The sequence below is a fragment of the Rhinatrema bivittatum genome, chromosome 2 (genome assembly GCF_901001135.1).
Source record: "Rhinatrema bivittatum chromosome 2, aRhiBiv1.1, whole genome shotgun sequence".
In the NCBI taxonomy this organism is placed as follows: Eukaryota; Metazoa; Chordata; class Amphibia; order Gymnophiona; family Rhinatrematidae; genus Rhinatrema; species Rhinatrema bivittatum.
In genome coordinates, this window is record NC_042616.1 from 189,668,604 (window position 1) to 189,695,960 (window position 27,357).

General features: G+C 43.3%; 1 protein-coding gene across 3 annotated transcripts in view; it reads right to left on the bottom strand.

Moving 5' to 3' along the window:
• The window catches only part of THSD7A (thrombospondin type 1 domain containing 7A), an 862,000-nt gene that overhangs the window by 394,621 nt on the left and 440,022 nt on the right, over positions 1 to 27,357 (bottom strand). For all 3 annotated transcript variants that reach the window (XM_029588974.1, XM_029588975.1, XM_029588973.1), the window contains one exon: positions 11,090 to 11,245. In XM_029588974.1, the coding sequence (XP_029444834.1) occupies positions 11,090 to 11,245 (156 nt within the window). The remainder of the gene's footprint in view (positions 1 to 11,089; positions 11,246 to 27,357) is intronic.

A 27,357-nucleotide genomic window follows, 5' to 3' on the forward strand; every position in this document is an offset into this window, starting at 1 on the left:
TGATTGGATAACTAAAGAATTGGATTGAAGAAGAGTGCTTGATGTGATCAACAAGGATTTCAGCAAAGCTTTTGATAGGGTTCCGCATAGGAGGCTTGTGAATAAAATGAGAAGCTTGAGAGTGAGTGCCAAGGTGGTGGCATAGATTACAAACTGGTTGACTGACAGGAGACAGTGTGTAATGGTAAATGGAACCTACTCTGAAGAGAGAACGGTGTTTTGTTTTTTTTAAATTTATTTTTATTCAGTATCAGTAAGGTAATATAATACGCACAGTATAGCTGTTTTATAGTGCTTACAAATAACAAGTTATAAAAACTCAAGTATAAATACAGGCTTACAACAGTATGAACTTTGGCAGGAGAATGTTAGTTCCGATCCCCTGGAGCCATTATTTTAATTTAAACACATCTGCATCAGAGAGAATTAAACAAATAACCAAATAAAAGTTGAAACCTCGTTCTTTAACTGAGCACATTTAGCAGATAGGACATGCACTAACATGTGTCTTCCTTAACAAGATACTCTAGGATACTACCTTTTCTGTTTTTAACCCCTCTTTCCCTCCCCATTGTCTGTGCTGAGAGTAGTGACATAATGAACTACTAGGCCAGTGTGGCCTAAGAACAAAGCAAGGCAAGGAAACATCAGTGTGTTCAGGTCCAAAACAAATTATTCACTAGGAATTGGTTATAAAGCTGTGACTCCCCCAGAGGAGTCTGGGGAATTGACCTGTTATTAGTGAACAGGTGTGGTTTTACTTACATTCGGGAGATGTAAATGATTAACCAAGTCTGCAGGTTGTTGTTGGAGGAAACTGGACCAGATTTGATCCGTCTGCTTTTGTCTCTGGACACGGAGAGACATTGCTGACATGAACTGGAATGTAGCTAACCATAACATTTTCCTGCCCCAGTGATTGAAAAATGGGGGATCAGTATTGATCCAAACACTCAAGATAACCTGCTTGGCCATCAACCCAGCTGTATTTAAGATGACCTTCTGTGGTTTCATTAACCCCCTACAACTCTCTGGGTAGTCACCAAATAGCCATATCATAGGGTCCAGGGGTATTGGGTGTGCACAAATCTTGGAACAGTAAGTATTCATGTGCCACCAAAATTGTTGAATTTTTGGGCATGTCCAAAAACAATGTATATAATCCCCATTGCTTGCACCACACTTTAAACACAAAGGTGAAGGACATTTCCCTGCTCTAAATGCTGTAACATTAGAAAAATAAAGTTGCCATATGAATTTGAATTGCATCTCTCAGTGTAATATTCTATGTAATGGTACAATTATTTTGAAAATAATGTTTAACCTAGGTTGAGGTCAGGGAGATTTCTGAGATTTTATCCCACTTATTCAGGAGCTCATCGTAAGTGGCCTTGTCAGTATATGTCTTCAAGAGTTTAGAGAACAAGGTGCAAGAGAACTTCTGTGTGGGTTGGGAGCAAAAAATACTCTCCAGTAATAACCTCTTGGCAAGGGGGAAAAGAGAGAACGGTGTTAAGTGGAATGTCACATGGATCGGTAATGGGACCGGTCCAGTTCAATATCTTTGTGATCGACATTGTGGAAGGGACAGACGGTAAAGACTGTCTTTTTGTGGATGATATTATGATCTAAAACAGAGTGGATACACCAGAAGAAGTAGAGAGAATGGGACATGATTTAAGGAAGCTTGAAGAGTGGTCGAAGATATGGCAGCTAGGATTCAATATCAAAAAGTGCAGAGTCATGCATCTGGGGAATGGTAAGCCAAAAAAGCTGTATGTGATGGGTAGGTGAAGGGCTGTTGTGCACAGAGCAAGAGAGGAACCTTGGGGTGATAGTGTCTAGCAATCTGAAAATGGCGAAGCAATTTGAGAAGGTTTTAACTAAAGCCAGACGTAGAGAGAGTAATAACAAATAAGGAAAAGGAGGTGACAATCCCCTTCACAGGTGCTTGGTGAGGCCTCACTTGGAGTACTGTGTTCAGTTCTGGAGACCATATCTTCAAAGGGACAAAGACAGGATAGAAGCAGTCCAGAAAAGAGCAACAAAAACGGTGGGGGGTCTCCATCAAATGACTTATGAGGAAAGGTTGAAGGACCTACATATGTATACCCTGGAAGAGAGGAGGTGTAGGGGAGATATGATACCTGAAAGGTTTTAATGATGCACAATCGACAAACCTTCTCTGTTGGAAAGAAATCAGTAAAACTAGGGGTCATGAAATGAAACTCCAGGAAGGACAACTCAGAACCAACATCAGGAAATATTTCTTCATGGAGAGGGTGGTGGATGCCTGGAATGCCCTTCCAGAGGAGCTGGTGAAGACAAAAATGGTAGAGATATGATAGGGGTGTTTAAAATCATGAGAGGTCTAGAATGGGTAGATGTGAATAGGTTATTTACTCTTTTGGATAATAGAAGGACTAGGGGGCACTCCATGAAGTTAGCATGTGGCACATTTAAAACAAATCGGAGAAAGTTCTTTTTCACTCAGTGCACAATTAAACTCTGGAATTTGTTGTTACAGGATGTGGTTAGTGCAGTATAGCTGTGTTTAAAAAAGGACTGGATAAGTTCTTGGAGGAGAAGTCTATTACCTGCTATTAATTAAGCTGACTTAGAAAATAGCCACTGCTATTACTAGCAACAGTAGCATGGGATAGACTTAGTTTTTGGGTACTTGACAGGTTCTTATGGCCTGGAATGGCCACTGTTGGAAACAGGATGCTGGGCTTGATGGACCCTTGGTCTGACCCAGTATGGCATGTTCTTATGTGAAAGATTTCAAACAGGCATGGGATAAAAACTGGGGATCCCTAAAGGGTAGAGAATGGAAACGAGGAAAAGAATGCATGATGATAACTTGCTGTTGTGGCAGTTACTACCCATAACCAATAAGCCTTCATACTGTTGCCGCAACTCCATTATTGCTCTCTGCTTTAACAGCAAAGGGAAAAGAGGAAAATAGGAATTAGTTTCAGACAGCAACCAACAAGACATTGAATTTTACTGTCTGGGAAAACAAACAAGTATGGGGTAACATGCTGATGCGGCTGTTACTACCCTTAAACAATAAGCCTTATACTTGTGATGCTACTCCAACATTGCTCTCTGCTTCAACATCAAGAAGTCATGGGGAATTGGACTCAGACAGCAACCAACAAGAGCCCTGACTTTAACGGTTTGGGAAACTAAGTATGAGGATAACTTGTACAGCACGGCAAATGCCACCCCCTGATGCTACCATTATGGAAGAGACCTGTATGGCATTGATGATGCTGTCATGGGCTTGCTGAGTAGTCTGGATGGACCATTTGGTCCTTTCTGCCGTCATTTCTACATTTCTATATATTACAAGTGAAGAGGACTTGTGAGTATTGGTTTTCTCAGGAAAATGTTTGTTTAAAGCTTGCAAATGAAATAGAGGGTTGGATTAATTCTGTGTATGCCTAAAGTATGTTAGGTCTGTGTGTATAGAGTGTGTTAAGGAAAATAATTATTGAATTTAGATTCTTTTATATACCGAGGTTTAGCAGGCTGCCTTCACTCCGGTTTACAATGTAAACAACATAATACATACAACGAATTCATTATGAACATATTGAAACGTGTATAGACAACTATTAACAATCTGGCGTAAGTCAGAAGTGTGAAAATAGGTATAACAGAATACGACTTACCAATAGGAATTGCAGTAGGAAAGCATGAATAGGTAAGCAATAGGTAAGAATGGAATGAATTCTGTGTGTGTAGAAAGTGTGTTAAAAATAGAGGGTTAAATTAATTTTGTATGTGTTAATAGTTTATTAAAATTAATTGTTTTGCTGAGAGATGTCAAAGCTGTTGCCTGGAAAAGTAATCAGCAATGTTTTTCTACAAGTATCATTAGAGAAAGGTAAAATAGATGAGAGGGCTGATTTGTCAAATATTTGCATGCCAATCAATAAATGAGTTTTTCTTTGAAGCAACTGTCGTAAAATCACAGATATATTGGGAGGAAATAGCTGAGTAAATGTTAGTTCTGAGGGAATGTATTTAGCAGAAGTATGCTGGTAGGCGAGCAGGACTGTGAGTATTGTATTGCTGGGGAAAGTATGTTTATAGCTTGCAAAAGAAATAGAGGGAGAAATTTATCTCTGTGTGTGTATAAAGAGTGGTAAAGAATAAAGGATTGAATTAGGTAAAACAGAAGGTTGAATTATTTCTGTGTGGATAAAATGTGTTAAGGAAAATAAAGGGTTGCATTAAATCTGTTTGTGTTAAGAATTTATTAAAGTAAATTATTTTGTTTGGGAAGGTGAGAGAACTATTTCCTGGAGAACTAATCAGTGGTAGTTTATTTTCCCAAAGTAGAAGTCTAGGAGTGGACATTTTTCCCAATAAGAGTCAACTAGGCATTCACATCAATAAATGAGCAATTAATCTTGAGGGGAATATGTTCAAAGTTTATTCTTATTATCCAGTATTGTTGGAATGGGGGAAAAATAGGGAAAAGCATTGTGCATATTTTACTTTTTAGTGTGACATTGAATCCATGTACAATGAGCCTTTTGCATGTCTTTTGTTTAATGCAATAAAATGTTTATATATAATCTTAGCAATTGCTTAATTGTAGTCCTGTTTCTGGCCATTGACAAACAGATTAAAATAGTCCCTTATGTTATCAGAGTATTTTAAATTTCAATAAGTGTTCATACTTCTCATTCAACTTTAAATAACTTTAACAACTTAACAACATTAAGATGCAGAGAGCAGTCCAGCAAAGGGATGGGGGCTATCCAATCTCTTGCACTGAGAGACACATGTATGGTTAGCTACCTATTGGTGAGACATTGTATGTGTGCACTCAAAAGAATTCCTGGTATTCAAAGAATGAGTTTGATTCTGGAGGAGCTGAGGCAGAGAGGTATATAAAGGATAGGGATGTGCAGAGGGACCGCATACGTTACATTTGGTATTCATATTCGTGGGGGAGCAGATACGTTGCATTCGGCAAGGGGGGGCCCCGATCCGTTCATGCTTTCCATTCTTATTTGTTTCCTGGCTAAAATTTAATTAACTACAACCCTCCACCTTCCTGACCCCCCCAAGACTTGCCCACTGGTGGTCCAGCGGGGGCCGGGAGCCATCTACTGCACTCATGCTGTCAGCTGCCAGTATTCAAAATGGCGCCGATAGCCTTTGACCTTACATGGTAGAAGCAATGGACGGCCGGCGCCATCTTGCGCTCCTACTATGTGACAGGGGCTGACCAATGGCACCGGTAGCCCCTGTGACATAGTAAGGGCAAAGACTATCGGCGCCATTTTGAATACTGGCAGCCGACAGCACGAGCGAGGGAGATCGCTCCCGGACCCCTGCTGGACCACCAGGGACTTTTGGCAAGTCTTGAGGGACCCTCCTGACCCCCACAAGACTTGCCAAAAGTCCCTGGTGGTCCAGCGGGGGTCCAGGAGTGATCTCCTGCACTTGAGCCATTGGCTGCCAGTAATCACAGGGTCTATCAGCGCCATTTTGAATACCGGCAGCCGACGGCGTGAGTGCAGTAGATGTTTATATATAATCTTAGCAATTGCTTAATTGTAGTCCTGTTTCTGGCCATTGACAAACAGATTAAAATAGTCCCTTATGTTATCAGAGTATTTTAAATTTCAATAAGTGTTCATACTTCTCATTCAACTTTAAATAACTTTAACAACTTAACAACATTAAGATGCAGAGAGCAGTCCAGCAGAGGGATGGGGGCTATCCAATCTCTTGCACTGAGAGACACATGTATGGTTAGCTACCTATTGGTGAGACATTGTATGTGTGCACTCAAAAGAATTCCTGGTATTCAAAGAATGAGTTTGATTCTGGAGGAGCTGAGGCAGAGAGGTATATAAAGGATAGGGATGTGCAGAGGGACCGCATACTAGGGATGTGCAGAGCAAAATTTTATGTTCATATTTTTTATGTCCGAAAGGGGGTCCCACTTGCGGCCAATATGGACATAAAAAAAATCCAATGAGTTGGGTATATGTACATATGTGCAAAAAAAAAATTTAAACCCCCTCACCCTCCTTAATCCCCCCCCCAGACTTACCACAACTCCCTGGTGATCGAGCGAGGAGTGAGGACGTCATTTCTGCAATCCTTGGCGAGAAGCATGTGACGTCGGTGGCACGTCGAGTGACGCGGCGTCACGTGATTCCCGGCTCGTTCGCGCCGGACGGTTCGAGCCGGGAATCACGTGGCGCCGCGTCACTCAGACGCGACGTCACGTGATTCCCGGCAAGTTCGCGCCGGACGGCTCGTTCGGCCCAAAAAGAACTTTTGGCCAGCTTGGGGGGGCCTCCTGACCCCCTCAAGCTGGCCAAAAGTTCTTTTTGGGCCGAACGAGCCATCCGGCGCGAACTTGCCGGGAATCACGTGACGCCGGCGTCACTCGACGTGCCGCCGACGTCACATGCTTCTCGCCAAGGATTGCAGAAATGGCGTCCTCACTCCTCGCTCCATCACCAGGGAGTTGTGGTAAGTCGGGGGGGGGGGGGATTAAGGAGGGTGAGGGGGTTTATATTTTTATTTTGGCTCAACAATCGCGATTTCCCACATATCGAACATATCTATGTTCGATATGTGGGAAATCCGATCGTTTATGTCGAATCAATTTTTTAAGTAAAAAAAAAATATGAGTTGCGTTTTACTAATGCGGTCAATCCGAATGCACACCCCTACCGCATACATTACATTTGGTATTCATATTCGTGGGGGGGCAGATACGTTGATTCGGCAAGGGGGGGCCCTGATCTGTTCATGCGTTCCATTCTTATTCGTTTCCTGGCTAAAATTTAATTAACTACAACCCTCCACCCTCCTGACCCCCCCAAGACTTGCCCGCTGGTGGTCCAGTGGGGGCCGGGAGCCATCTACTGCACTCATGCTGTCGGCTACCAATATTAAAAATGGCGCCGATAGCCTTTGACCTTACATGGTAGAAGCAATGGACGGCCGGCGCCATCTTGCGCTCCTACTATGTAACAGGGGCTGACCAATGGCACCGGTAGCCCCTGTGACATAGTAAGGGCAAAGACTATCGGCGCCATTTTGAATACTGGCAGGCGACAGCCCGAGTGAGGGAGATCGCTCCCGGACCCCCGCTGGACCACCAGGGACTTTTGGCAAGTCTTGAGGGACCCTCCTGACCCCCACAAGACTTGCCAAAAGTCCCTGGTGGTCCAGCGGGGGTCCAGGAGTGATCTCCTGCACTTGAGCCGTTGGCTGCCAGTAATCACAGGGGCTATCAGCGCCATTTTGAATACCGGCAGCCGACGGCGTGAGTGCAGTAGATGGCTCCCGGACCCCCGCTGGACCACCAGGGAGTTTTGATAAGTCTTGGGGGGGTCAGGAGGGTGGGGGTTTTGTTTAAATTCACTCCTTTAGCAAGCCGAATAATTCGGTGAAGATTTGTTGAAATCGCGATACGTTTCACTTCCCCACGAATACAACGAATATGGCCCTATATGTTGCAAACGAATGCACACCCCTAATAAAGGATAATTCAGGGACATAGTAGAGTGGTCCCATCTGTAGTCTAGCAGTCCATATGCTGCTCTGAAGACGCAAGGTCACCTACAAGGGCAGTGTCATCTTGGTTTGGCAGAAAGTAATCCTACATGCCGAGCTTGCCCTGTAGGTGATGAGTTATCCTCTCATAACCAAGTATGAGTCTTGAGGAGCATATACCCAGGATGGAATGCTAGGACAGCCATTTTACTTAGTGATTCAGTCATTAGAAATGTAGATAGCTGGGTAGCTGGTGAGCATGAGGATTGCTTCGTAACTTGTCTGCCTGGTGCAAAGGTAATGGACCTTACTACCATCTAGATAGTATTTTAGAGAGTGCTGGGAGGAACCAACTGTCATGATAGAAATATAGAAATGACAGCAGAAAAGGACTGACGGTCCATCCAGTCTGCCTAGCAAGCTTGCTATGGTAGTATCTGCTGCGCTGTGCAGGTTACCCCCATGTATCAGTCAGCTTTGCTTGACGTGCTTTGCTTATGGACTAGGTCATAGAAGCAGTCCTGTGTTTCTTTCTTAATGTCTAAGCATCAGTACCTCAGACTGTAAAAATCTCATAGCTCATGTTGGTTTTCCCTAAATCCAAATTTCTCTTTCCTTTCAGCCCCACCCCCCTCCTTTGAAGCCGAGAGCAATGTTGCAGTTGCAGCAAAAGCATTACTTGACCAAATTATCTATATGAACTAGAGATGTGAATCGTGTCCTCGATCGTCTTAACGATCAATTTCGGCTGGGAGGGGGAGGGAATCGTATTGTTGCCGTTTGGGTGTGTAAACTATCGTGAAAAATCGTTAAAATCGTGAGCCGGCACACTAAACCCCCCTAAAACCCACCGCCGGATCCCCAGGTAATTTAAAGCATTGGGGGGGGGGGGGGGTTTGGGAGGGTGGGGGATTTAATTTAAAGGGTCGGGGGTGGGTTTTAGGGGGTTTTAGTGTGCCGGTTTTCCTGCCCTCCCCTTCCCCCGATTTACGATTTTTTAACGATAAATCGGGGGAATTGGTATTGTATCGTGGCCCTAACGATTTTTTGACGATTTAAAATATATCGGACGATATTTTAAATTGTCAAAAAACGATTCACATCCCTAATATGAACTAATAATAAGAAGCTGGCAAATAAAAAAAATAAACACATGATTTAAACTGTATGTGAATGGCAGAAGTCTTAAAAAATAAAATTGGAGAGTTAGAATATATGACACATAATTAAGGCATAGGCATAATTGGCATCTCAGACCTGGTAGGAGAATAACCAAAAGGGCACAGAGACACCAGGGAACAAATCTTATCAACATGATAGGGCAGATCGGACTGGTGGAGAGGTGGCCTAGAATCAAGCAGGATAAAAACCCCACAAGAGACAAAATACACTGGATGTATTTATTTATTTAAACTATTTATATTCCACCTATCTACAAATTTAAGCAGTTAAGAACAATCTATCCAACATAGAACCACTTAAACATTTAAAACATATTACTATTCTGCTAATTCTCATCAGTAAAACAGAAATGCCATATGTGATGGGGAACAATATAGCAATGGATGTAAACTATCATCCACCCAGGCAAGATGAAGAATCAGAAAGTGAAATGCTAATAGAAATTAAAAATGCAAATAAAACTGGCAACACAATAATAATGGGAAATTTCAGTTACCCCAGTATTGCTTGGGTAAATGTCTTATCAGGACATGTTAAAGTTTCTAGATGTTATAAATGACTGTTTCAATGAGCAGATGGTCCTGAAACTGATGAGAGTGGGAGTCTAATAGTGGAATGACACATCTGATGTAAAATGTAAAGGTGTTGGGATTGCTTAGAAACAGCAAACATAATGCAATGGGAGCTCAAATGACTACCAGCATGATTAAATGGTGAGGTGAAAGAAACAAAGCCAAAAGTGTTAGGGATGTGAATCATTTTTTAACGACTTAAATTATCGTCCAATATTTTTAATATCGTCAATCGTTAAAGAGTGCAATACAATAGAAATTCCCTTGATTTATCGTAAAAACATCGTTAATCGGGTTAGTGCGCACTAACAGAAAATGATTCAATTTGACACTTTTCAGGTCAGTTAAGGTCAGTTAGGAATGAATATGTATTCCTATTGGCTGCCCTCTTATTTACTGATGTTACCAAGGTTCCCACTGAGGTGATGGTTTAATATATGGGGGATGGGAAATGGAAACGGTTGGTAGCTTGACAAAGGGAAGGGAAAGGGGGAGATGAAGGGCCAAGCAGTCCCTCTCCCTGGTCTCTGAAGGACAGATCTCTTCAGAAAATCAGAGCTGCTGAATGCAGGGGCTGTCACACCCTTCACATCCCTCTTTCCCTCCCCCCCCCCCCCCCCCCCCCCATTCACTGTGCTCAAGTTTGCAGTTCCTGTGTTAAACTAAACTTCTTTTTTTTCACTAGAGTAGAATAAAATAAAATGAAGTACTTTGTGTATTAAACTAAAGAAACTTTACATAACATGAAATTAAGTACTTCTCTATATTCTACTTTAGTGAAACAAAACATTTACTAAAGAAACTTGCAACCTGAGCTTCAAAACATTAACATAATATAGAAAAACTAAACAAAAAACTTCATTATTAATATATTATATTTACAGTGGTTAAAGAGCAGGCTGAGGCTAGACTGGCTACTGGCTAGTGGCTACTACTGGCACTGTCACTGCTGCAGCCTGCTGGCACTTTTTTTCTCTTTCTGGCTAGTGCGTGCTATATCTGGGAGCAAAATGGCCATGGGGGACAGCACCAAGCACCTCTAGCTAACAAACATTTCCTCAAATATTTTGTTTGGTATTCACTGAATAAGAGATTGAAGAACGACCACTAATTGTTTACAAAGGTTCTTCTGGGACCGAGGTAGATACTGTTCCATTCATGGAAGAGTGTGCTTATGAGGATTTAGCAAAACTGAAAGTAAACAAATCCATGGGGCAGGATGGGATACATTCTAATATAGTAAGGGAGTTTAGAGTGGTTCTGACAGGGCTATTTAAGGATGTATTCAATAGATCTCTGGGGAAAGACGTGGTCCTACCAGACTGGAGAAGGGTGGCTGTTGTCCCTCTTTATAAAAATGGTAACTGAGAAGTTGGAAGCTACAGGTTGTTTAGTCTTACTTCAATAGTTGGAAAATTAATGAAGCGACTATCAAAGGAAAGGATGGCAAAGTATCTAGGCTCCTATGGGTTGAGGTAGCTGAGACAATATGTTTTTACCAGAGGTAGATCATGTCAGACAAATGGGTTTGATTTCTTTGATTGGATGAGTATAAATGTAGATCAAAGGCATGCCCTGGAGGTGGTTTTCCTGAATTTCAGCAAAATTTTGTAGTGCAAAGGTCCCATTATGTCATTATTGTAGCACAGAAAAATACTACAACTATATTGTCTCCCCCATCTTCCTGTTCTAACCTTTTTGTTGAGTTTCTTTTCTTTTTGCAATAATTAACTTCAAGCTTCCTTTATAATTCTTTAATACTGTCATATTTATCGTGGTACTTTCCTTACCCTTTTTGCCCTGTTGGTCATCGCAGCTTTCATATGTGCAGGGTCCCCATGCTGACCAAGCAGACACATCACATTCTATCGGACAAGGGATTTGACAGAGCTGAGTGGTACTTGGTATTGGGACTGTACAAAGAAATCGATCCACGGGCTTGGAAGCTGTTGAAAATAAAGGAAACATTAATATGATCCTCTGCTACAAATAAACATAACTTTCTATTATATTAAATGATTGTAGTTACAGACTTTATTTGTTTTTTGAAGCATAAAACATGCTACAAAAGACCATTTATTTTTGTAAACATAAAATGAGTATGGTAGCTGCTTGCATTGCTCCACCGCACAGCAATTATTTACACTCAGATTCATTACATCTACTTTCAATATCCAGAAAATTTTTAAATCAAAAATGGATTCCTATAGAATACACTGTATTATAAATCTAACAAAAGCATGATACATTTTTCCTAAAATCAAAATGTTAAGATTTTTGTAACTTAAAGGAACAAACATTCCAATCATATTTTCTATTGAAAGGTCTACATCCAAGAGGTGTACATAGGGACAATAAGGAGCATAATATTTTTTGTTTCAAATCTACTTTTCATACATTTAGGAGTCAATGTACTAAAGTGCATTAATACTAACATAAGTGAAATGCAAATTAAACATGTGGGATAAAGGGATAATATCTCTAGTGTCTGGGTATGTGCCCAGCTAAGCACCAGTGATCATCAGACAGCATGTTTGATATCGCAAATAGAATATAGAGAAGTTACATGAAGACTCAAGCTTTGAATTTAATAGTATGGACTTTGTCAAAATAGGGGACGTACCTGGAGGAAAAACTAAAAGACTGGGAGAAAATGGGTGAGGCAGAACAGTTGTCCAAATTAAAGGGAGCTTGTGAGGGAGTGTATAAGAAACTCCCTCAGAACACCTTAAGGACTGACCACAGCTATCTGGCCCGGTCCTCCTTAATAACCAGCCACACAAGGGATTCTGGGTGAAGGGAAGATTCCCTTACCACAGTATAAGGACTCAGAGCTCAGAAGGGTTAGAGAGGCCCTGGGGAACAGGCAGGAAGCCAGCATACTTCAAAATGACTTATATTTGATGCATTTAAGGACTGCTGAGATAAGTAGTCTTTGGTCCATCTTTATCTGTTTGTTTTGTGTAAATAAGTTTTTTGTGTGTGAATTAGATAGAATCTGCCTCATTACATCCTCCTGGCTGTTTCACAAGCTGTATCCATTCCCAGCTACCATATATGGTGGCAGCGGTGGGACCTTCTTGTCTAAGCGGAGAGCATAGACAGAAGACTACAGCTACAGCAGAAAGAAAAAGAGAAAAATACTCCCTACAGAATCTTATTTTTTCATAGGGCCTCACAGTTTCACTCACCAAGTCCAAGTTACATTAGACCAAGGAGGCTATCCCTACCTCTCAAGTTAAATTATAGCCAAACTTGAACCTGCTACACATCCCCTTGACCCGATACCAACCACCTACTAAATCAAGTAAACCAGACAATAAACCCCACAATCACAATGCTAGTCAACCTCACCCTTGAGGAAGGTTATATGCCCAAAGGTCTAAAACAGGCAGTTATAAAACCAATTATAAAAAATAAATCTGGAAGACCTGATGACTGGAATAACTACTGTCCAATCTCCAACTTAACCTTCATTGTGAACATACTTGAAAAAGCTGTCCTTACCCAACTAGAAAACCATCTTGAAGATACTTTATCCTAACCAATTTGGATTCTGGAAAAACCACTCAACCGAAACTCTTCTTCAAGCCTTAACTGATCCTATTTTACGAGGTTTTGACTCAAACAAATCATACTGGCTAGTCCTAATTGATCTAATAACTGCCTTTGACACTGTTGACCATAACCTATGCCAACAGTTAAAAAACATCAGGATAGACAGAAATGTGCTAAAATGGTTCACCTCCTTTCTTGCAGATAGATCTCTGTTGGTGTTTGATGTAGTTGTGGGTGGATCCTTGGGCCAGTAGCAGATGACCACGCCCCCGGGGGAAGATCCTGAGAGGGACTACCGGTCAGGCTCAGAGTATGGAGGCAGACACACACTAGTTCTTTTATTAAACAATATATTGAACCACCAGAGGTGGCAGTAGTGAGCTGGGCTGTAGTCCCTCAGATACTGGAACAGCGATCCTGGATAACTGAGCTGTAGAGAAACTGAATATAGTGAGTAGGCAGGGTATGCAGAGTTCAGGAACAGAACCTTGATGGTAACTCTCACACAATAGTCTCTTAGAAGCAGCCCAGGAGCTGAAAAGAAGTAGGCCCTCGAGGAGCGCTCTGAGAGAGAGATGGTAACTCACTGGTGTTGTAGGCAGCGATGACTTCCTGGCAGAAGTGGTATTCAATAGCAAGTCCGGGTACTCGGATCCTTGAGGAGCGAGTACCAGTTCCAGACTGCGATCTGAAAAGCAAAGAGAAATGAGGCCCCCGTGGAGCGGGTACCCCTGGTAAGTCCGAGGAGGCAGAGTAGCTAGGAACGTACGGAAACCTTTCCCTTGAATCCAACTCCTTGCTAACTCGATTAGTTAGCGATTACAGAGACCTTAAATATCCAGTGCGGATGATGTCACCTAAGGGGGGACGCCCCTGAGGTTCGCGCCACTGCTGGTATTTCAGTCGGGGGCTGCGCCACATGCGCACCCTTAGGCTCTGAAGAAACAGGGCGGTGTGCAGCGTCTATCCGATCCGTGGCAGCCAAACTTCCAACAGGCAAAGAGGGAGTCACCAAAGCAGTAAGGTGGGCATAGTGGAGACATCTGGCAGCGACAGTCACAACAATCATTCTAAGTAAAACTTGACAATTACTTGCCTGATACCTTCCAAAGCACAACTGGCATTCCACAAGGATCAGCGCTATTAGCAACATTGTTTAATAACTACATGCTGCCCATAAGCAAATTACTAACTGACCTGGGTTTAAACTTCTTCTAATATGTAGATGATCTACAATTCTATACCCCTCTAACAAAATAATTTGAAAAAACAACATCTCAAATTTCCGAATAAATGATTAAAATAAAAGAAAAACTAGCTCAATGGAAATTCTCAATGAACCCCCCAAAAAACTAAAATAATTTGGTTAAGCCTCAACCCACAAAAAACTATACCCCCAGGGATAAATCTCGGATGTTGCCAAGTAACCCCTGTAACCCAAGTGAGAGATCTAGGAGTCCAAATCGATGAAAATTTTACAATGAAAGCCCACAGAAGCAAGCTAATTAGATCTGGTTCCATAATGTTAAAGCCGCCGGCCGCGGCAGACCACGACCGGGGCCAGACACTCACCAACGTGGCAGGCCGCCCTCTAAACGCTGACAGCATCTGTCATCAGCAAATTCCCTCCCGCGGCTGTTCCTGCTGCCGCTAAACATGGCCGCATCTTCGGCCGGCTTCCTCCTTCGCGTCTGGCTCCTCCCCCCACCGGGCCTTCCTAGAGCCGCGTGCGTGGCAGAAGCTATACTCTTAAAGGGGCCACAACAGGATATTGTCATGGCTCCTTCCTGTGGGCTCCACCTTCAGGTTTACTATTTAAGGCAAGGTCTGCCCCTCAGACCTTGCCTTGGCTTCTTGGCTCTTAGTTGGTGTGGTCCGGTGCTCCAATTTCCTGTCTTCTCAGTTCATGTTCTGCTTCTCTACCCGCTGTTTGGATTCCTTTGCATTTGACCCTTGGACCGGCTGCCGACCATTCTTCAGGCTTTGATCCTTGGACCGGCTTTTGACCTCTCTACGAGCTTTTGCTCAGGGACATACTTTCGACCAGCTGGAGGTGCCAGCCATCTGGATTATACGACCTGCAGGAGGCACCTGCATCCAGATTCCCTCTCCAAATTCAAGGGTTCTTCTGAGTTCAGCCTCGCTTTCCGACGGTAGGGACTTGAGAGGTTTTACTCTCTTAAGTAGTACCAACTCTACCTCGGACCAAGGGTCCACCTCCCGAGTCATAACACATAAACTGCGGATATTGAGCCGATTAAAACCTCTACTAAGCACTATAGAACATTTTTTACAATCTCTCATTTTTTCAAACACTGACTACTGTAATTCATTAATTCTAGGTCTTCCGACTAGTCACTTAAGACCCCTGCAACTTCTGCAAAATGCCATGGCCAGACTATTATCTGGAGCAAGAAAATTTGACCACATCACTCCAATTCTGATGGCTCTACATTGGCTTCCTGTTCATTTAAGAATATATTATAATGTTCTAACTATAATACACAACAACATTAACCTGAACAATAATGATCTACTAGGAATAACATTTAAACCTCACATCCCCCGATGAACTCTCAGATCACAGAACAAAGGCCTCCTAGAAATTCTGAACTTAAGAGACTCTCATCTAACACTAACTAGAGATAGAGTGATCTCAATCGCTGGCCCAAAACTGTGGAATTCCATGCCAGAAGAACTTCAAACACTAACTGATAAAAAGAAATTGAAAAATGGCTTAAAAAACTGGTTATTCAATAATGCCTTCTACTTGATTGATACAGCCAGTTACTCATGACTCCAATAACATTAACAATTCTTTAACAATATCCCCCTTCATTAACCCTTTATTCCAACTCTATTTCTACATTAGAAGTCTACCTTTGTGTACTTCCGTATCTATGAATATCTTTCCTCCTTGTAACACTCATTTTATTTATGAACCTATTCCACAGACTCAAGGATGTCACTTGGAAGTGGCTGAACCCAGAAGGGAAGATCAGGGTGGAGATAGCTAAGCGGATCTGCTGGAACAGTTCCTAGACAGCCTAGAAAGGGCTTTACAGCAGTGGGTGTGCCAACACCCAAACCTTATGCTTGAAAAGGTGTTGGAGATAGCAGAGGCCTACTACCAGGCCCAGACCATGCAGACTCGCTACAGACTCTGGAGAGACCATTTGACCTGGTTTCTCCAGAGCATTCAAGCCCTAAGGACCAGAGGCCCCAGCAAGCAGCAGAGCCAGGTCAGCCAGTTTCCCAACTTCAACTGCAAGACATGCCTGGTCCACCATGTTTCAGCTGCAGAGAAAGGTGCCATTTTGCCAGAGACTGTCCTCACAGGGAATATGATGCAATGGATGCTAATTTCATGGATGTTCCCAGCCAGGGAGTCTTTTGTGGTTCCTGTGGAGGTGAAGGGCTCTCCAACCCAGGCCTTAGTGAAGATGCTTATTCGAAGAGAGCTAGTAAAGCGGATCCAGATTAACTATGAAAAATCTGTGACCCTGGCCTGCATCCACGGGGACTAACAGTAGTATCCCACAAGCTAAGTACAGCTGAAAACTCCGGTCGGAAAGGACTGAATAGAAGTGAGAGTTCTTCCTTGGCTATCCTACTCTGTAGTGATAGTTCAGGGCTGTCCAAAGTTTGAGAGCCTGTGGAACAAGCTCACATCAGGTCCATCCAACATCCACACAGAAGATTTGATGTTTCCGGAGCTCTTCCTTTTAGAAAATCCCAACCTGTATCATAAAGACTCAAAGACACCTATGTCTCAGAGGCAATACTGACAGGAAAATAATGTTATGCTACTAATTCAAGGGCAACTGGAGAAGATGGGTTGGAGTCCTGAGAAGAGCAGCAAGTTACCCAGAATTTCAGAACTAACCCCTTTGAGTGGGAAAATGGGTGTAACCTGTGGAATTTCAGATGGGCCCAGAAGGAGGATGAGTCTTTTAAGTGGGCCCGGAAACATATACAGAGAATGGATGAAAACCTAGCCCCTGGAGAGCAGGTTAAGGATCCTACTACTCCCTAATGAAAGGGGACCCACTCTACCGAATCACAAAGGGAAGTGTGGAGGTGGAACGTTTTGCTAACAGATCCTCAATTAGCACACAGCCACCTTTTAGGGGGTCAGCTGGGGGAGAAGAAGACCCAAGAAAAATTATTGGCACAGTTATATTGACCGAGTCTACATAGACAGGTCTAGTTGTATTGCCAGTTCTGCCCTACTTACCAACTCATAAAACCTGCAGGCATACGTATGGAACCTCTCATACCAATGCCCATTATTAAGACCTTTTTTGAGAGGATGTGCATGAATCTAGTGGGGCCTCTAGAGAGAACTACCCAGGGAAATAAGTGCATCCTAGTGTTTCTTGACTATACCATGAGATATCCAAAGGTACTACCGCTATGGAATATAAAGGCCCAGATGGTGGTGACTACTCTAATAGAGGTTTTTCTTGACTTGGGCTTCCCAAGGAAATCTTGATGATCAGAGAACCATGTTCATGTCCAAGGTAATGAAACAACTCTACACCTTGCTCAAGGTAAAACTCTGCATACTTCAGTGCATTATCTGTAGACCTATGGTCTCATGGAGTGCTTCTGTCACACACTCAAGCAAAGGTTGAGGACATTTGTAGATGAAGATGGCAAGAACTGGGATTCATTACTACCCTACGTGCTGTTCACAATTCACAAAGTATCCCAGAGCTTGATAGGGTTTTCTCCTTATGAGTTACTGTATGGGAGAGACCAAAAATAATCTTGGACATAGCTTATGAGACTGTTATGAATCGGCTCCTGTGGAGGGAGGAGTTAAAAATCTGTTATGAATCGGCTCCTGTGGAGGGAGGAGTTAGCAATCTGATATGCTCAGCTCCTGTAGAGGGAGTAGTTAACAATCCGTTAAGGTATAGACTGCGGAGTTGCAATCTGTAATGAATCTGTTGCTGAAGGCTCCTGATGGGGAAGGAGTAGCAATCTGCTACCAGCGGAGTGCTTAGAGAGGGCACTCAGCTGTAGAGGAATGTAGATAGGTGGATCCTTGGGCCGATGGCAGATGACTGCGCCCCCAGGAGGATATCCTGAGAGGGACCACTGGCTAGGCTTAGGTATGGAGACAGACACAGATAATTCTTTTATTAGACAGGTTAGTAGAACCACCAGAGGTGGCAGTAGTGAGGTGATATGCTTGGCAGGGCTGAAGTCCCCCAGGTACTGGAACAGTGATCCCAGGGTTGCTGAGCTGTAGTGTTATGATCCCCCCTGTTGCTGCGCTACAGGAGGTATCTTACCTTCCTCCCAGAGGCCGCTTCGAAGCCAGGGCCTCTCCTGTGCACCATCCGGGACTTGCTCCAGGGCCTGGGAGGCCTAGCGGTTCCTGAGGCCTGCCTGTGGCTTGCATGCATGCGTTTGGACTTCCTGTTTGGCGACGCCCTTCTCCTAGGGGCCGGCCCGCAGCTCTCTACCCCACTTATAGGGCCAGCGAGGGGCGGTCCTGGCAAACTCCTCCCAGGGAGTTGCCTACAACCTCCAGTATATAAGGACTTTCTTGTCACTTGCAACTGGCCTTCGGATCGGGCTCTACAGTTGCCTGTAACCTTCTCCTCGATCCAGGTCATCCGTGGTCTTGCCTGTGTTGATGGTGCCTTGCCCTGTTTTGATGTCTGTTCCAGTCCGTGCTTTGATGTCTGTTCCTGAAGCCGCCTGATCCTGTTCCAGTTCCGGTTTTTCTGCCCTATGTCCTCGTCTGGCTCCTGAGCCTTCTGGCCTGTTGGGCCCTGGTGTGGCCAACAGGAGGGATTCGTCCCCCGGGCTCTTGAGCTTCTGTTCCTGCCAGCCGACGGGGCTTCGGATGTCATTGGTCCCGGCATCGGAGTTCCTTCTCGACTGGACCTTTCCTGGTGCTCTCCTGCTCTCAGCGTGGTCCGCGACCAGCCTTCCTGGGCTGAGTAGGGCGCGTATGGGACGGGGTGGTCCGCGACTCAGTCCCGTGGGTGGGCTGAGTAGGGCGCCCTCAGGGACAGGGCCCATGTCTCCTTCCAGCCCTCATCTTCGATGTCTGCACTAGCCTTTGTCTACGATGTCTGCACCTGCCTTGTCTACGATGTCTTCAGTGTAAAGGACTCTGTCTGCCCTCGCCTATGGCCGGCCTGCCGCCCATTGCCGTACCTAGTGGCAGGTCCGAAAGGGCCGGGAACAGTTGGAGGACCGTTCATCAATCAACTTCCCAGTGTTGGTTGCCATGGGCGTGCAGGTCCGACTGAGGGTCAGACTCCATTCCTTACTCCCTGCTTTTGTACCCACCTGGCTCTCCATGCCTGCCCAGCTCACCTCCCACGGTGTGGCTTGGGGCTCCTCCTTGAGTCCTGCCGTGGCCCAAGGGCTCACCACCAGCTTGAGACGACCGCGCTCCGCGCGCGCTCGTAACATGTAGAGAAACTATAGATAGTGAGTAGACAGGGTATGCTGTGTACAGAGCCAGAACTGGATGACAAAACTCACATAAGGTCTTAAGGAAGCTCAGTAGCTGGAAAGGGTTAGGCCATTGAGGAGCGAGTACCTGGTTCCAGGGAAAGCACTGAGAGAGCGATGGTAACTCACAAATGTCTGTATCTGCGATAGCTTCCAGGCAGTAGAGAATCTTCAGAGTGTTCAGGAACATGGGCCCTCGAGGAGCGAGTACCGGTTCCTATCTGCAATCTGAAATAAAGAAAAGAGTGCGAGGCCCCCGAGGAGCAGGTATTCCTGGTAAGTCCGAGGAGGCACAGTAGCTTGGGAGGAAAGCCAAAGCAATCCCCTTGCTAACTCGATATGTTAGCGAATACTGATTGGAAGTGGATGACATCATGCCAGGGAGTCACCCCCGAGGTTTGCACCCTAGCTGGTACATCAATCAGAGCTCGCGGGCGCGCACCCTACATCATCAGGCAACATGGCGGATCCGCAGCGTCGTGCCGGTCCGGGGACGCCGGAGGGAGACGGCAAGAAGACGCCACGGCAGCTAACCGTCCATCAGACCTGGAGGGAGTCACCACAGAGGTAAAGAGGGCAGAGTGAGGATGTCGAGCAGCGACGGTCGTAACAGAGACTTTGAAAGATGAGAACACTGGGTAGAACCTCATTGACTACATTCTCTGGGTGCAGTATCACCTAAAAATGGCTGGGAGGTGGCCCACCTATGCCTAGAGATGACTCAGGCTACCCAAGCTTGAGTTTACAATTGCCCCACGGTCCAAAGAGTATTCCATCTTGGAGACCATGTCCTTGTCCTCCTCCCATCTTTGGAAAGTAAGCTTTTAGCCCGTTCACAAGGGCCCTATAAAGTTTTGGAGAAAATGGGGCCCATGGATTACAAGATTAGCCCAACCAGAAAAACCATGTAAACCTTCTGAAAAAATGGGTTGTACTGGTATGCCAACTGGTATGAAAAGAAAAGGAATGCTCAGCCTGCTAAGACATCATTTGGAATACTGTATATATTTCTGAAAACTGCATCTTCAAAAGAATATAAACAGGATGGAGTCGGTCCAGTGGGTGGCTACTAAAATGGCCTTTGGTCTTCGTTCTGAGATATACATAATGATTTAAACATGTATGCCCTTGAGGAAAGGTGGGATAGAGGAGATATAATAGAGACAATATCTCCAAGGTTTCTATTCATAGAAGGTGGGCCTTTTTCAAAGGAAAGAGGTTCTAGAATGAGGGGTCATGGGATGAAGCTGAAAGGAGGTGGACTCAGGAGTAATATAAGGACATGTTTCTTGACAAAGAGAGTAGTGGATGCATGAAACAACCTCCCCATGGAGATGGTAAAGACAGTATCTGAATTCAAAAAAGCATAGGATAAGCACAGACGATCTCTCAGGAAGTGGTTGGGATTTCAAAGCTGATTAGTTGGTATGGTTAGGCTGATTAGATAGGCCGAATGTATTTTTCTGCCATCATCTTTCTATGCTTCTATGTAACTCCTGTCAGATTTCCAAAAGGCCAGTTACACTTATTTATTTAAAATTTCTTGTATTCTGTAAACTCCATAATGTTCAATGAAGAATACAGTGAAATATTCATAGTCAAACTGGGTTTTATGTGCATAAATGCTTTTGAATCCTTTAGAGAAGATATGAAGTTGTATAAAGTATAAATACTGTCCTTATGTAGCTAGACTGGGAGTGAAGTAGAGTATGTGTAATATTGTTGTAGTCTAAATCTGTAATATTCTTGTCTTGTGTTATGCATTTCAGGTCATGGACTATAAGGATGCCTTTGGTGTGAGAGGCAGATGATTTTTTTTTTCTTTATCCCATTACTCTTTCTATGCTGTGTTAAGAAGATTATCTGTTTTCTTTCATGATGTCAGGTATTTTAATCTGTGGAATAATGTCAGTACATCTGTAGGTACTACTCATGCCTCGATGCTTCATGGATGAAATTTAGTATCTTGTGAATACCAGTTCCTGTGCTGCACAGAATCTGTATAGTCTGATCAGTCATATCATGAATGGGAATGAAATACTAGTCTCAAGTATTTCAATGTGTATTGCTTTGTTTTATGATATTTTCATGTTCCAGACAGAAAAACGAGTTCCATTTTAGTTCTCAAAATTTTCCCTTTTTAGCAAGGGAGAGTGTAATGTCCACTAGGTTTTTATTTATTTATTTCTTTTGACTCAATTGGTGCTTCCTAATCATTTTTTCAAAGCAGGTGCATTAAAATACAAATAAGGCACAAATTTACAATACAGAGGATAATATAAATAAGACATCATGCATAACATAATATAAAACCAATATAAATCTCATCCTCAAGCCTCAACTTACTCAAATATAAAAGAAAACAATAAAAACTAAAAAGAGAAACTATAAGGAACAAATATTTAGAATACCTCAATGCACAAAAGTCTGTTTGAACAATCAATACTTTAATTTTCCTAAAACTCAAATAAGAGGACAGAAAATGATTATCTTATGGTAATGAATTTCAAAGAGGTGGAGCCCCATAACTTTTTACCATCTTTTATTCTATAGAAGCTTCCAGAACAGGGTGTAATAAGGGGAATAAAGTTAGTGGAAAGTTTTGGCATGGCGCATCTCCATACGGAGGGTCTTTTCCTTTTAAATTATAAAGATGGAAGGTAGAAGGGGAATTTGTGGAGAAAAACTGGCAGAAGCAGAGCATATGTTGGCTTTCTAGATAGAGAGAATGTTTCTCTCACTATTGCTGGAGAATTGGTCAGAGTTTCCAGTGGGAGTATTGAATAACTGGTAGAGTAGATATTCAGGAAATAACCAACTACAGTTATCCAGGAGAGGAAACTATGCCCAGCCAAGGGTACAAGACTGTCTCAAGAAGCTGTGCACCATATAGTGTTTCTGTTATGCACCCCGTCCGCGTCTGGCCCACACACAGGCCTGATCACCTCTCTGGTTCCATGACAGGTCCCGGGTCGGCCTCCCTAGTGGCAGCTGTGAGCTCTTCCAGGCCTCGGCGTCCTGTGGCGGCGGTCGCCGGGCCTTCCACTGCGCACCAGGCCTCACATCGGAGTTCAGCTCCCTTCATGGCGTTGGCCATGCCCCTATGTGCGCGTGGACTGCCCGGCCTCTTGTAGGGCCAGGGGTGGGTCTAGCTCCATGGCGCACCCTGATTGATTCCCTGATATAAGGAAGTCTCTGCCTGCACTTCCTTGCCTTGGCAATCAGGTTAGTTTTGTGCTAGATTATCACTGCGTCCTGAGCCTTGTTCCAGTCTTGTTCCAGGATCTTTCTGTTCCAGCCTTGTTCCTGCAGCCTTCCATTCCAGTGTCCTCTTGTTCCTGTGTTCATCTCTTGTCTCCCAGGTAGTACCTCCGGACTGTCTCACTGGTACTGACCTCGGCTTGCTCCTTGACTACTCTGCCTGCTGCCTGAATTCTGACCTCGGCCTGCCTGTGACCTTATCTGACCTCTGGAACCTGACCCCTGCATCATTGACCATTCCTCGGACTGACCCTCAGATTCTGACCTCTGCCTGATTGACCTTGTCTCAAGATTCTGGCTCTGTTCCTTGCCTTGTCATCGCCTATGCTGTTCTGGTCCTCCTTGCTCCATCTGACTTCCAGTCTCGAACCTGATCACGCTCTCCTCCTGTCTGTGGGCACGCCTGTCTATCATCTCTCCAGGAGACCCTGCGAGGCCCACCTAAGTCCAAGAGGCCCGGATCCCTACGGCTCCTCCTGGGGGGACCTCAGGCTTCCAGTGGTGAAGCTCATCCTAGCCTCTGTCTCCTCCAGTACTCCGCCCCCTGGGGGCAGGTGCTTCCTGGTCCCTATCAGGGAGCCTTTCTCTACTGCTCCAGGACAAGGATCCACCCCCGAGTGCAACAGTTTCTACCAATATTCCAGAGTAAAAAATGACCTAACGTCTTGTCGTCCTTTATCATTGCTGTGATTCTCTTCTCAAGTCACTACATTGATTCCCTGTTCACATACAGTTCAAGCTTCTCTTACTCATCTACAAATGCATTCATTCTGCAGCTCCTCATTACTTATCTTCTCTCTCCCTAAACCCTTCCTCACGAACTCTTAACAGAAGGCATGGGTGGGAGATAAAACCTGCATGGAGTGGCAGTTACTACTTTTAGCAGAAGGCAAGGGGGTGATCTGCATGGAGTGGCAGCTATATACAATAACTTGCTGGGCAGAATGGATGGACCATTTGAGTCTTTATCTTCAGTCATTTACTATGTTACCATGTAACTCTGCTCATTGAGCAAGTCCATCAGTGCCCTTCTCCTCCACTACCAACTCCTGACTCCACGCTTTATACCTTGCTGCACCAAATGCCTGGCATAGACTTCCTGAGTCGATGCATTTTGTTCCCTATCTGGAAGTATTCAAATCCAGTTTAGAAACTTTTTGAAGCTGCTTTTAAATCCTAACCACTTTTTCATTTTTTTAAAAAATAAATACACTTCCCAGAGACTCGTTTATCATCGATATTTGCCTTAACAAGACTGTAAATGCCATGGAACAGGTACTGTATATGTATTTGAGCAGCACTACATATTAGGGATGTACACAGTCAAAATTTTCCTCTTCATTTTTTCATTTTACATGGGCTTTTTTTTTTTTGCTTTTTAGTTTCATGGGTTTTAATTTGGGGTTTTTTTTTTGGGGGGGAGGAGGCAAATAATGTACACTATTTTCAAATAGCATGCACTATTTGCCAAAGATGAATACAAATTATTTGTGCTTTTCTTCTCTCAGTTTTGACTCATTTGAAACAAACCAAAAACAGGCTTATTCATCCTGTTTTACACATTCATTTCAAATGAATGCACATGCCTACTGCATATGACTATTAGTGCTTTAGAAATGATAATAGCAGTGGTAGTAGTAATAGAATAAATTCAATCATTGGGAGTACTGGTATATCAAGGGGCTTTGTAGGAATCAGAGTTCAATTCTAGAAAAGAGAAGAGAGGGGGCTTTAGGGAAGTATGTACCTGAAAATGATCCTGTTTTGTGATTGTACTTGTGCATCTGCTATCAACACTGTAAGTGTAGCTTTTGCCAAATAGAGGTTGTTACCAACTGAAATTGTTTTCACCTTTAGGAAACCTTTTGTAGTAAAGATTATTACTGGAAAAATCCAACTTGCTGTTCAATGTCCCGTTAGACAAGTTCTATTCTATCGCCTTGGGTCCTAAAAGGTAAATCACTTCCCCACTGAAGAACCTAGGGGGTAATATGGGATGAATGATGGCCCCCTCAAACCCCCTAAAGAGCCCAGGTACCCTTGAAAAGAGTACAAATGCATTTTCTTCCCTCTCCAAATGTTCTATCCAGAAGAAAATACATTTGATTGCCAGCAGAAAATACATAACCACACATTGGAAACACTAGTTAGTTATTAAAAGGAAAAAAAAAAAAAAAAGGAGAGGGAATGAATGAGTTAGTTGAAATACTGTAAGAATTTTACAGGTCATAGGCAATCACGTGGGGGGGGGGGGGGGGGGGGGGACGGGGACGGACGACTTCTCTGCCAAGAGATTTCAATTAGTGCACCTGGGACAAAAATCATTTTTAAGAAAGGTCTGTTTGTAATGATTAATTGTGCATACAGCATAACCGATTAACGGCATAAACATGATCTCCTCAAATATAGTCAACAGCAAATAACAAACACACATATAGAATTGTACAGGCTTGGCAGGGGTGGGTAAGCATACAAGTATAAAATCTGTAGTTTCCAACTAAAACACTAACATTTGTATTTAATAATCACTAAATCAGTTCAGTGTGTCTAGCAAATGTGTTTGTAAAATTGACATACAGTTTGTTGTTTTGACCTCAGTAGATTACCATATAAATCCATAATAAGTTTGTGTATGCTTCTGTTTTTCTTGTTTGCTGTTCCTTATATTGTTCATTGCTTGTAGACTAAATAAATATTAATGACTTTCACAGTGATACATGTTCTGTATGTGAATGCCAAAATGGACATCTGCTCTCTACAGAGCTATCACATTGGAGAGCCAGGACAGATTTTGTACTATTAAGCGAAGAGAAGTCCACATTTAAACAAATGTTTTCTCCATCTGTGACACACTCAGAGGCATTTATACAGTTTCTGGGAACAGCTTCATGTGCTGCACCAAAAGCACAGAGCATTTCAGTAAAATTCTTTATAGCATACAATTCTCCAGTGTCTTCGTTATTGGTCATCATTATGGCAAACATTTACTCCTAGTTCCTGCAGAAGTAGATAAACAGTACTGGTCACAAGCTCCTTACTTAAATGATTCAGTGTTGAACTCTTTGTAGGCAGGCAGGTGGGAGAAAGCCCAGCAGTATTCATAAGTGCGATAACATGTAGTTATGTGGGTACTGTAATGAATTATTCAGAACTGAACTTGGACTAACACCTGATGCTATATACAGTATATATAAAAGCTACTCATAGTTAATGATCATTGCTGATGTTGCCATTCCAGGGTTAGGAAAGCACATAATGATGCATGAAAACTGTGCTTAATCTACTGCTGTTCCAAGTCTCAGTAGATCTGTTTCCCAGTTCAGAAGGCTTGTAGCTGAATCCCCTTTAGAGTCATTGACTGCTGTGACTAATAGTTGAGTGGGTCAGTTGCAGAGACAGAGAAAGTACGGAACTAATAATTGGGAGCAATAATCAAAGCAGCTGAAATGGTGCCAACTACATGCGTACTTTTACCCATCAGGGGTTTGCACTAATAATCAAACAAAAAGTTTGTTCAGGTTTTTGCTTTGATTGCCCCTGGTAAATTACTGGCAGAGATGGCTCTCATTGGATGCTATGCCAGTAGGTTTGACAATCAGACCTATGCATGTTGTTCCTCTCTCCTCCTTTCCAACCTCTGGAACACCTTCAGAATCTGTGAGCAAATGTATGAGCCTTATCAAACAATGCACATGCAGACAAGGTGGGCAATATCCAAAGCCCCTGCTTTTGCAAGTAAAATGCATTCTTATTTGTCAAAAAAACTTTGAATATTGCCCACATAATAGACATCTCAGAGACCTGGTAGAAAGAGGATACCCAATGGGGCACTGATACCAGGGCACAAAATATATCAAAATGAGAAAATAGAGTAAATAGGTAGTGGGGTAGCATTGACTATATAAAGTGGGGTAAATATTCACCTAACTTAACCGGGATATTCAGCAGTGCAGCCGTGCCGCTGAATAATATGCCCAGATAAGTTACAGTTAGCTGGATATGTGGTATCCGGCTAACTTTAGACCTACCCTATGGCACATCTACAGAGATAGCCAATTAACTTAACTGGTTAACTCAGTTCCTTCCCGGAATGCCTAGATCCCACCCCAGAAATGCTTCTGACTTACCTTGCTAAAAAATGCGGCTAAGCCATTTAGATGGATAACTTTACCATTATCCGTCTAAATATGTACCCCACTGAGTATATTTAGGATGGTTTAAAGGCAAGCAGGATCAAAGTTCTATAGTAAACAAACTGCAAACAGAATCTCTTATGTATAAATATTCTGTGCATGATGAGGAAAGTAAAGTAGTGGGGTTATAATACTGTCCCCCTGAAACCCATGGGCGAGACAGAACCCTTAGCCTGGACCCAGGGGCACATAGAAATAAATAAGGACCCTATTTGCAACCAGTTCTCCACAGATAGCTTTTACCTCTGAGTTCCAGGGCTCCCTATGGGGGGAAGCATAGGTTCAAGGCCCTTTTGCATTAACCAACATACAAGCACCAGAAGGGCAACCAAAATGATAAAGGGAATGGAATGGCTGCCTTATAAGAAAGGTTAAGGAAGTTAGGGCAGTTTGGAAAAGAGACGGCTGAGGGGGATATGATAGTGGTCTACAAAATCATGAAAGGACTTCAATAGGTTAATGTAAATCAATTATTTACTCTCATATAATAGAAAGACTTGGGGACACTCCATTAAGTTAAAAGAAATCGAAGAAAATTATTTTTCACTCAGCGCATAGTAAAG